General features: G+C 47.9%; 4 protein-coding genes across 4 annotated transcripts; 3 read left to right on the forward strand and 1 right to left on the reverse strand.

Annotated features, from left to right (window-relative positions):
• Window positions 1-473: 473 nt before the first annotated feature.
• P152DRAFT_516404 (uncharacterized protein) lies at window positions 474-1,211 on the forward strand. The gene is made up of 2 exons (XM_033682946.1): window positions 474-734; window positions 788-1,211. The coding sequence occupies exons 1-2, from the start codon at window positions 570-572 to the stop codon at window positions 1,070-1,072; spliced, it is 450 nt and encodes a 149-aa protein (XP_033531632.1). The 5' UTR covers window positions 474-569; the 3' UTR covers window positions 1,073-1,211.
• Window positions 1,212-3,138: 1,927 nt separating this feature from the next.
• On the reverse strand, window positions 3,139-5,207 carry P152DRAFT_484330 (alpha/beta-hydrolase). The gene is made up of 3 exons (XM_033681999.1): window positions 4,419-5,207; window positions 4,292-4,365; window positions 3,139-4,240 (listed from the first exon to the last, which is right to left on the reverse strand). Exons 1-3 carry the CDS (start codon window positions 5,122-5,124, stop codon window positions 3,338-3,340), a joined length of 1,683 nt encoding a protein of 560 aa, XP_033531633.1. The 5' UTR covers window positions 5,125-5,207; the 3' UTR covers window positions 3,139-3,337.
• A 574-nt stretch (window positions 5,208-5,781) lies between these two features.
• On the forward strand, window positions 5,782-6,580 carry P152DRAFT_461081 (uncharacterized protein). Its single transcript, XM_033680042.1, has one exon. The coding sequence runs from the start codon at window positions 5,996-5,998 to the stop codon at window positions 6,512-6,514; it is 519 nt and encodes a 172-aa protein (XP_033531634.1). The 5' UTR covers window positions 5,782-5,995; the 3' UTR covers window positions 6,515-6,580.
• Window positions 6,581-6,935: 355 nt separating this feature from the next.
• Window positions 6,936-9,102, forward strand: P152DRAFT_516408 (uncharacterized protein). Its single transcript, XM_033682947.1, has 3 exons — window positions 6,936-7,330; window positions 7,378-7,481; window positions 7,649-9,102. Exons 1-3 carry the CDS (start codon window positions 7,303-7,305, stop codon window positions 8,933-8,935), a joined length of 1,419 nt encoding a protein of 472 aa, XP_033531635.1. The 5' UTR covers window positions 6,936-7,302; the 3' UTR covers window positions 8,936-9,102.
• The last annotated feature ends 196 nt before the right edge of the window (window positions 9,103-9,298 follow it).

Here is a 9,298-nt window from a genome sequence, read left to right on the forward strand (position 1 = left end):
GCGGCAAAGCTTTCGCTGCTTAATTAACTACCATCCTTTCTTCGCTAACTATGTCGCTCACCACTAACTACTATAACGAGCCCAGCAAGTTCGCCATGTCACTCACCACAACTACCATAACAACAAGCCCGACGAGTTCGCCTTGTTGCTCACCACAACTACCACAATAATCGGACGCACAGCGGAGACACCACTACCACTCGCCCTGACGACACCATTTGTACAGGCACCAAACTCTGCTGACATCTTCTCCATTAGAAGCATTATCTCGACTTTCGGGTGGTCCCGCAATTACTCAACCACCACCACCGTCGTTTGTAGCCTTAGGCTCCTATATATTATACCTTGGTCTGCGACAGAAATCTTGTGTGATGACTAAGTAATAAACCTCCGGTTTCCGACACATTGGTACCGTACGGCAGGGGTACTTTTGCAACAGCATAGAGTGCTTAAGTATAGACAGCCGGTCCGTCTCGCAGTCTTTCGTTCATTGAAGAGCACTTCGAAATCTTCCGAAATTTCTCCCAGGCCTCTAGCGATATCTCCACTGACGCAGGATAAGTGAAACGATGCCGGTATATCACATCTACTGCTCGCAAATCCAATCCGGGCCGTCAAAGTCACAATACGCCAAAAGGCTTATCAAACTCCATGCAGACACTTTCCACACCGATCCTGATGCCGTCAGGGTTATGTTCAAGACCACACTTCGTGGTGATGTCGTCAAATCATATGTTAGTTTGTCCGTCCAACCTCTTGTGGCCTCCTAGCTAATGGGCTCATCTAGGGCGGCTACGGCTTCTCGCCTGCGAAGGGACCGTTTGGTGCAGCGATTGTCGGGGATCATATGATTGCCCATATTGACTTCCGCGGCCCTCTAGAGGTATTGCAGGAATACTTTAGGAAGGTGACTGCATCGTACGGGAATAATCCTCCGCTTTCCTCGATTTACTGGCAGAAATTGGAAGCAGAATTTGAATTTGGGGGTTTCATTTCTCATCCCAAAACGAGCGAAGCGGCAAGCAGCAGTGATGCTCCTCCGCCGCATTATACTGAACAGCTGAAGGAGTAATTCAAGAGTGTTCTATTTTAAACCTTCTCGTTCTACCAATCGCTCAAATACTCAAGACAACTGAGTCTCTACGGTCTACAGTTAATACCGAATACGCTGTTTCTGCTCTCTGGCTTCCCTCTGGTACCTGGTCCGATTTAGGGTATTCAGATTTTGTTGATTGGTTTAGACGTGTCAATCAATCACGGAAGCAATAGGTTCTCCGGCAGAGGGAGTGAGATGCATGTATTGTGTAAGCTGTGGGATACATCGCAAGGTAGATATACCCGAGCTTATGTAAGATAAATAACAAGGAAATAAATCTAGCGCGATGACTAAGCAATAACCTCTGATTTCCAACAGATTTACACCCTTGGTAACATGCCTGCTACAATAATACTGTCGCAAGATGCCCCTGTTGGTTTCTACTGCCCTAACTTTTCTTTCACTGCCCATTACCCCTAGGCTAGGCCTATTTCGGACAGCTTAGTGTTTTCCCTTGTATTTAACTAGTTATCTTCAACTGTTTTGCTAGCTACATCTCCTTTTTGGGGAACAATGGGAATCGTCAAGACCAACTTGCGTTATGACTCTACAGCAACTGAGCTAAAGCAGCCAACGTGCTTAATCATCACCCACGCGAAATGCGACAAATACTTCCTAGTGGAGCCTGCAGGACGGTACAGTCCAAACACTCCTGGTGATTAACAAAGTACAACAACTTGCCAACATTCAGTTGAAGCATTGGCTGGAAGAAAGATCTAATCAAGTAGAGAAACTTCCTTTTAACTGCCCCATGGCGTAAAATGATAACCCGACTGTACATCTCATCAGAATATTGATTCTTGACCTTTGTTAAGGTTGAAATGGCTCGATGGGAAGCCAGTTGGAATGAACTTTTCGATCCGACTGAAGCTTCAATGGAAGATATGGATTATGATGTGTTATGGCATTGTGGAATATCGTCAAACTAACTCGATCTGGCCAAGGAGAAGGCTTAGGCTTAGGCTTGTGATACTCATTCCAGATATGGCGTTCAGCTGAAATAGGTTTCCCATTCCATCATCCGCCTTATCAAGCTGACTTCTTTCTCCAGTGTCTAAGCTGCTGCAATCCAGAGGCAGCACAGGGTCAGAAGCCATACTCGACTGCCAAAATACCTCAATTTCTTTTCGCTCCGCTGCTCGTCATTGCATCCTTGGCCTTATCACCATACGGTACTTCTTCTCGGACCTGCGAGCGCTACTCATTGGAGGGACAATACTAAACGAGTCTGTCCAGGTGAGTATTCAAAAAGCAATAGAAGAAGCACGTCGTGGTGATCGTGTTTATGTTGAGACTGATACATACGCTGAGTAGTTGAGTATCGAAACTGATGGACTTGAACTCATCGAATCGGGCACTACTCTCATCCCTCCTGTAGAATCCACCCCAAATACGTGTTCCGGTCTTGGAAGGAATAACACAGAGGCTGGGATCTGTGTGACTGGAGCCAACGACGACCTCGATCTGTTCGAGACAGGACATCGCAAAGTGTTATCTGCTGGCCGCTCCGTGAAAGGCGTTTCAACCACCGGCTTCAAAGTTTGCGGTTTCTTTGGAGAAATCATTGCCGTGGTTGGAGCTCGCAATACTGAAGTGAAGACTAATACACTCATCGATGGCGGAGAGTAAGGGCTTCTCACTGTTGGTTCGAAGGGGCAACGTGGTTACTTCTGTCGCAGGATGCCCCTTTTGGTTTCTAGCCACCTAACATTCCTTTCACTGCCCTCTAACCCTGGGCTAGTCCTAATTGGGACTCTCAGTCTTCTCCTAATTATGTATTTAAGTTATCTTCATCTGGCTTAGGAATATTGCTGATTGATAGCCCAACATCTGTTGGGTCTGGTAATATTGTTAAGAATATTCTGCGTGGGAATGTCTTTGACCTCTATGTCGACTCCGCTAACACTAATAATGTTATAAACAATGAATACTCAACGCTGGGACCATTCTGTACTTGAATAGTAATACATAAAAGCAAATCACAAGTCTATGACGCTGTCCTCCCTTAACTCCATTTTATAACTATAAGGAGTAACCTAATTAAAAAAAGGGCGAACTCTAATATACGGCGGTCGAGAACTGGGGATCAAAGAAACGCGGTTCATCGTATCAATATGCATAGGACGAAGAATAGTTAGAGATCAAATAATAATACAGTTTGTCCGGTTAAGACACACCACCGGGTTCTTCGTCTGCAAATTGACTCAATTCCAATGTTTTCTGCCGGCCACAACAGAGCCTTTATAACCTGAAGCTTGATAGCTGTGTAGTGATATATAAAAAGTTAATTGGCCTATACGTGTCCCATGTAAGGGACGTAGTCGTTGCCGAGAAGTTCATCATCTTCGGGAGAATCAAGGAGTACTGGGGCCAGGAGGTGAGACCGGTGGCGCTGTTGTAAGAGTTCGGATCTAACGTGTTGATGAAAGAGATGAAGTATTTTCGCATGTTGGATCCTGCCACCGCGTCTGGAACGTCGAAGAAAATTTGGAACAAGTCCGACACATGGAAAGTGCCCAAAACAGGCAACCCATACAGGCTGGTGTCGAGATAGGTCCAAGTCTTGACGGTGTAGGAAACACTAGTGAGATATGACCTTCGAGCCAAATCGAAAAAGAGATCGCCGATGATGGACGCCAGGCGCTTGAATTGGGGATAGATTTGGTTGGCAGAGCCGGTATCATATGGGGACCCATCCTCTGGTTCATCCGGATATATTGCGGCAAGACCAGCAACCTGGAGGGTCGAGGCAAGAGGAAAGTAACTCTTCAAATAGGAAATGAGTTGCTGCGTTGTTGAAAGATCCGTTTGCGGAAGAGAAAATAGTGTTCCTTCATCTTTCACGTCTCCAATGATGAGCGGGACTTTGGCGTAAGCGCCAGATCGGATGGCAGTCTCTGGAGACACCGGGAAGAAATCGTCACTTGGATCAGGCCTGGGAAGGTAGGAAAGGTTGACACTGCTGGAGTCAACGAAGTTTGGAACCGAAGTTACGGCGCTGAGGAAGTCATCGTATGACAATCCACGCAGACAAGCCAGGCTGTCCGCAGCATTAGCGCACCCAGCACTTTCGACAACTTGATCGAAAATTGCCTGGGATTTATCACTATCCACAGGGAGTGCTGGCCAAACCGAACCGGATTGCTAGCAATAGATAAGCTCAGGATTGGAATATCGACTGAGATTGTAACCTACCATGATAGCGGCGCGGAAAAGTGGCTTTCCATTGTAGCTAATATCGCCTCCGTTGATGATGGTATGGTCAAGAACTAATTCAACGGCAATTAGCAGAATGCACTGGATTTGCAGATAGGAATCGTACCGGACAAAGCTCCTGCGGATTCACCCCATAGTGTGACTTTGGTTGGATCACCACCGAATGCCCCAATGTTATCCTGAACCCATTGGATCGCAAGCCTTTGGTCACGGAGGCCAAGATTTGCGCTTCCATCGGCCTTCACTTGGCTTCCAGCGAGGAAACCAAATCCACCAAGGCGATAATTCATGGCCACGTAAATAACGGGATTATTCATGCTGATGGACTGGTTGACAAAGATCGACCCATCATAAACTTGGGTTGCACCAATTTCAAAACCACCTCCATGAATCCAAATTACAACTGGGAGTTCAGCATTATATGAAGTCCCTTCTGGCCTCTGAACATTAATAGTCAAGCAATCTTCACCGGCAACGCTAGAAAGATCCGCGAAGATCGGGGTCGAAGTGAGGAGACCCAAAACCTCAAGAGGAAGGTTTTCGGCATGAAGCTGGCCCAGGAACTGAGGGCAGGCTTGGGGAACTCCAATGGCGTCGATGGTTCCGAATGATGTGGCCAGTGGCTTGGGTGGTTTGAGACGTAATGATCCTGTCGGAGGTTGCGCATACGGAATTCCCATGAAAGACTCAACCCCCCCTGAACTTGAGCCAAATACTGTCCCATTGGAGATGGTGACACTGGTTCCAGCTCTCGGGATCAAAGATCCAGCCACAGCAGTAGAGGTAAGGCAAGCAAGAAGTGTAAGAAACATGGTTAATATATGTATGTAATGAGCGACTGAGGTAAGAATTAGATGACAAACTGATTAACTAAAGGAAAAACCGACCTGTCCCCTCAAAACTGGAAGCCTGGAATCGGCTCGTGGAGGATCTCTTCTTAAATATAATAAATGCGCAAAGACCAGCAGTTCGCATTTCAATAGTGTGACAATTTCCGAGGTAGTGGATTACTTAGCTCTTAGACTTAACTAGCTCTTAGAGCTCACAATATGCATCTGATGTCTGGGCTTGAATTCTACTATTGACCAACCCTCGCACTTCTAACCGATATGAATGAAGAGGCGGATGCATCCCCTGGCAATTGGTTGAATAATATGATCAATGACGTGATTAGTTAGCAGTTACGCCTCTAAAGATTGCTATGCCAGCTCTAACTAGTTAGATAGATACTAACTAATTTCTATAATTTCTATTGGAAGCATCAAAGTTGAGGAGACGAACAAAGTCATGCAATAATAATGTCGGCTGCCGGCGTTCGAGCAGTTAGTGGCTTACACAGTAGTCGCAAGCCCTCTCAGTTGACCAATTATATAACATGAAAGCCAATCAGCTTCTGCCAAGAAATTAGCCTCCTTTTCCGTTCCATGATAAGTTTGATAGCATTATTTGCACAACTTATGACGATACACGTAACAGATGCTTATTCATCGCCCAATACTGGCTGTTAGATTTTTTGTCGCCCTCAATTCTAAGGCTGGTACGTAAGGGGCCGTATTGTAGTATTGGGAAAGATGGCCGTCGTTTGTATCGCACTGGGACGGGGACACCACCTTCGAGAGAACTTAAAAAGATAGCCAAAGAGTGGCGAATTATCAGCGTCTGTACCGTGCAAGCCTGGACCATATGGGGGACGCTTCAGTGACAGACCACACGCTCTTCGTCGATTCCTTCGATGTCGACGTCATGTCCGAGACCTATGAAGTTTGCGAGTCCCAGGATAACGTCAGCGCGACGCTCAATGCGTGGGAACCAAAAAATGGCACCGCGGCGTATCCGACCGGAATCTCCGTCCGCGAAGCCGTGGCTCTACACGCTGGTCGGCGACGCGTACCGAACCCCCGAGTACGGTCTGGTCCGCGCGCGTCCTTCGACATGGTGATCATGAACAAAGATTTCTCGGCGACGCTGCCTTTCGACGAGTTTCAGCGACGGCATCATATGCGCTTCTCGATGGTGTGCACAGCGTGGAACCGGCGGCTGTTCCGCACTAGGAAAGGATTAATGGGGGATCGGTCCCGCGACGACGGAGGTTGGGGATGGGATCTGCGGCATAGTTGGTGGGCAGATGTTGTATATACTCCGCGAGTCGTCCGCTGGAGAACACGCCGGTATATCTGGATCAGAGAACCGATCCGTAGGTGAATGCGACGTCAATGGGCTGATGGATGGGAAGGCACTTCGCTATCGTGCGGATGGCTCGGTTATTAGTGAACATATGGCAGTTCAATGAACATCATCAGTTCTCATCCATCACTCAAATTGCGTTGAGAGAGCACATTAAACCCTCTTTGTGGTTCCCTAGCTGCCAGATTGTAAACCATATTACCAGGCCCCATATAGAATTCGGCAAAGTGGAAAGGTTTGGACACGCTTCTGTCCACGAATGGATTCGTAAATTCTTGGTGGAGAATCTCTCTTGTCTGAGGATGACAGGTGTTTGTAGTGCCCCTTCACATGCAGAGGATGGTGACAGAATTCAGGTGGCTGAAGATTTCGATGCCCCTGCACCTACATCATCGCGGAGTGACAGCCTGGATTCTGCAAAAGCTTCAGTTCTGTAATGATGAAATAATGTGTGCTCCCAGATGCGCAAGAAAACTCTTTAAATAAAGAGATAACTATCAATATCCCATCTGATGAATGAATCTATATTCAACCTGAGGCGCCTGAAAACCAATACCTATGCAACTCGCCGTTCGTCCAGCCATGGTTCTGTCAAAAGATACGACCTTTGCTGTTTGTTAGGCAACAGCAGTGGACTTCTCTAAGTTATAGAGTGTCTGGAATCACTATTTATTTCTTTTTGTTGTCGCCAAACTGTTTGGCACTCTAGCTTTTGAAGCCCGAACCTACCTCTCTTCTCTTCAAGCTCCTGCTCAGATTTCATCATCGAGTCTGCACCTATCCATTCGCTCTTGTCCACAATCCCGATGTCTCAAATACCTGGCTACTATTTCGGTGCGATTACCGGCCGCCGTTGTCTATAAATCCGCTGACCGATAAAGATGAATCGCGAAACCGATGGTTTAAGGTCGATTCCGACGATGCACTTCCAGCCAGCCAGAAGTACAGCTCCGACATCATTCGGCAGAATGCATTGAAAGCAGAGGTGGGCGAGCATGCTTTCTTTCAGTTTATTTGCTTCATATTTAAATGCATATAATGTCCTCCGCCCAGTATGCATTATTCTCTGCTCCGGTCATTTGTTTGTGGGGGGACGCCGCCATTTCATTGAATTGTATACCGTATTGGATCAAGTGCTTATATGACCTGTAGGCACAGAAGAAAGCGCGCGAACATAGAGATGCTAGGAAACACCTAATTCGAAAGATCCGACTAGACCACTCGGCAACGTTGAGGGAAGAAGTGACTGGATCTTTCAATGCTTCTCGTACCAGCTGGCTGGCTCAGAATCTAGTCCGTCAAAAGCTTTCTACCATGATGCGCCCGGTGGAAGATTTTCACGTTGTCATCAGCACGATCGATCATAAAGCGAACGTATGGATAGGAAGTTCCCAAAACCTGACGCTCCGAAATTCTACCTTTGAGCAACAGAGTCTGAAGGTGTTTGCCCCCGGCTGGTCAATCACCACCAACGACGACAGCGTGATCTACTCCGGGCTTTCCTCCGGAGGGGTTGCGTTGGACTCATTGGAGTATCTTTCCGCCGCTATTGCCATTTACGATAACGAGGCTTCCGGCCTTCCGGTACTGAGAATCGTGGATCACCCTGTCCAAAGATCGAAGTTTCCGGATATTCATACCATCGAGACGTACACCGACGCGAGAGGAGACCGTTATTTCGGCGCAATCTTTTCAGGGCAGAGAAGGGCAGGAAGTCTGCTTACCGCGGGACAACTTGACGGCCACCGTTTAGACGCAGCCCTTAAAATCACCTCCCGGACGAGTGACATCCTTGCCTTCTGCTTCCTCGACTCCAGCAAAGTGGCTTGCGGGACTCGTGCCGGCAATATCCTTGTCACGGACACTCGCCTCCCACACCCTCACATCCAGCTCTTTTCTCACGGCTCCTCGATCGTGGATTTGAAGCGGGGACGAAACGAATACAGCATCATCGCAGCGGGCCTCAAAAGTCACCTAGCAATGTATGACACGCGCATGCTTCCACCTCATGCGGTGAATGAATCCGCCATCAACGTAGTGAAGTGGACGGACAATGCTAAGGTGTTCCAGTGGGATAGACTAGCAGACACCGGACAACTAGCCTCACCAGTCGTCACATTTCCACAATACAGCAACGAATCCGACCCGCAGCTCCGCATCGCGGTACACGAGGAGCTCGGCCTGGTCGCGTCTGGCAATGATACCGCCGGAACGGTCGCCATATTCAGCCTAGATTCCGGCGCCCTGTTGCGGAAAATAGGACCGGGCCATTTCTCCGCCGGAACGGTTCGACGGCTGCAGTGGGTCGACGACGAGTACGGGGTGCCGTGGCTGTATTTCGCGCAGGACAAGATCATCGAGCGGTGGGGAGTGGACGCAGTGGATGAAGGTCTAGTGCCGCAAGAGCGGAGAAGAAAGCGGGCACGAGATGCCGACTGATTGGAATTTAGGGACTTTTCGAGCCAGTTGATGATGAAGATGTTTTGGAAGGGTAATTGACCGAAGCGGACAGGACAAGATTCGCTAGAACGACCAAGACACCACTTGCTTACTCGGTAATGGTCTTTTAATAATAATAATAAGAATCAATTTAACGTACTATCTGGATCCCTTTCGGGTCTATGAGCACGATATTCTATCTGGTCTGCCGCGGGCAAAAGTTTCCCCGTAGCCCTGAGGCTGCGGGTACATAAAATCCCGCCTCCTCCCTTTAGTAGACTATCTCAAACGTTTATCATCTATCCGTAAGAGTCGGTGTTTCCGCCTACGCGGAGAGCTTATTCTGGCACGTCGTGGAGGAAC

Source organism: Eremomyces bilateralis (genome assembly GCF_010015585.1).
Source record: "Eremomyces bilateralis CBS 781.70 unplaced genomic scaffold P152scaffold_21, whole genome shotgun sequence".
Taxonomy (NCBI): Eukaryota; Fungi; Ascomycota; class Dothideomycetes; order Eremomycetales; family Eremomycetaceae; genus Eremomyces; species Eremomyces bilateralis.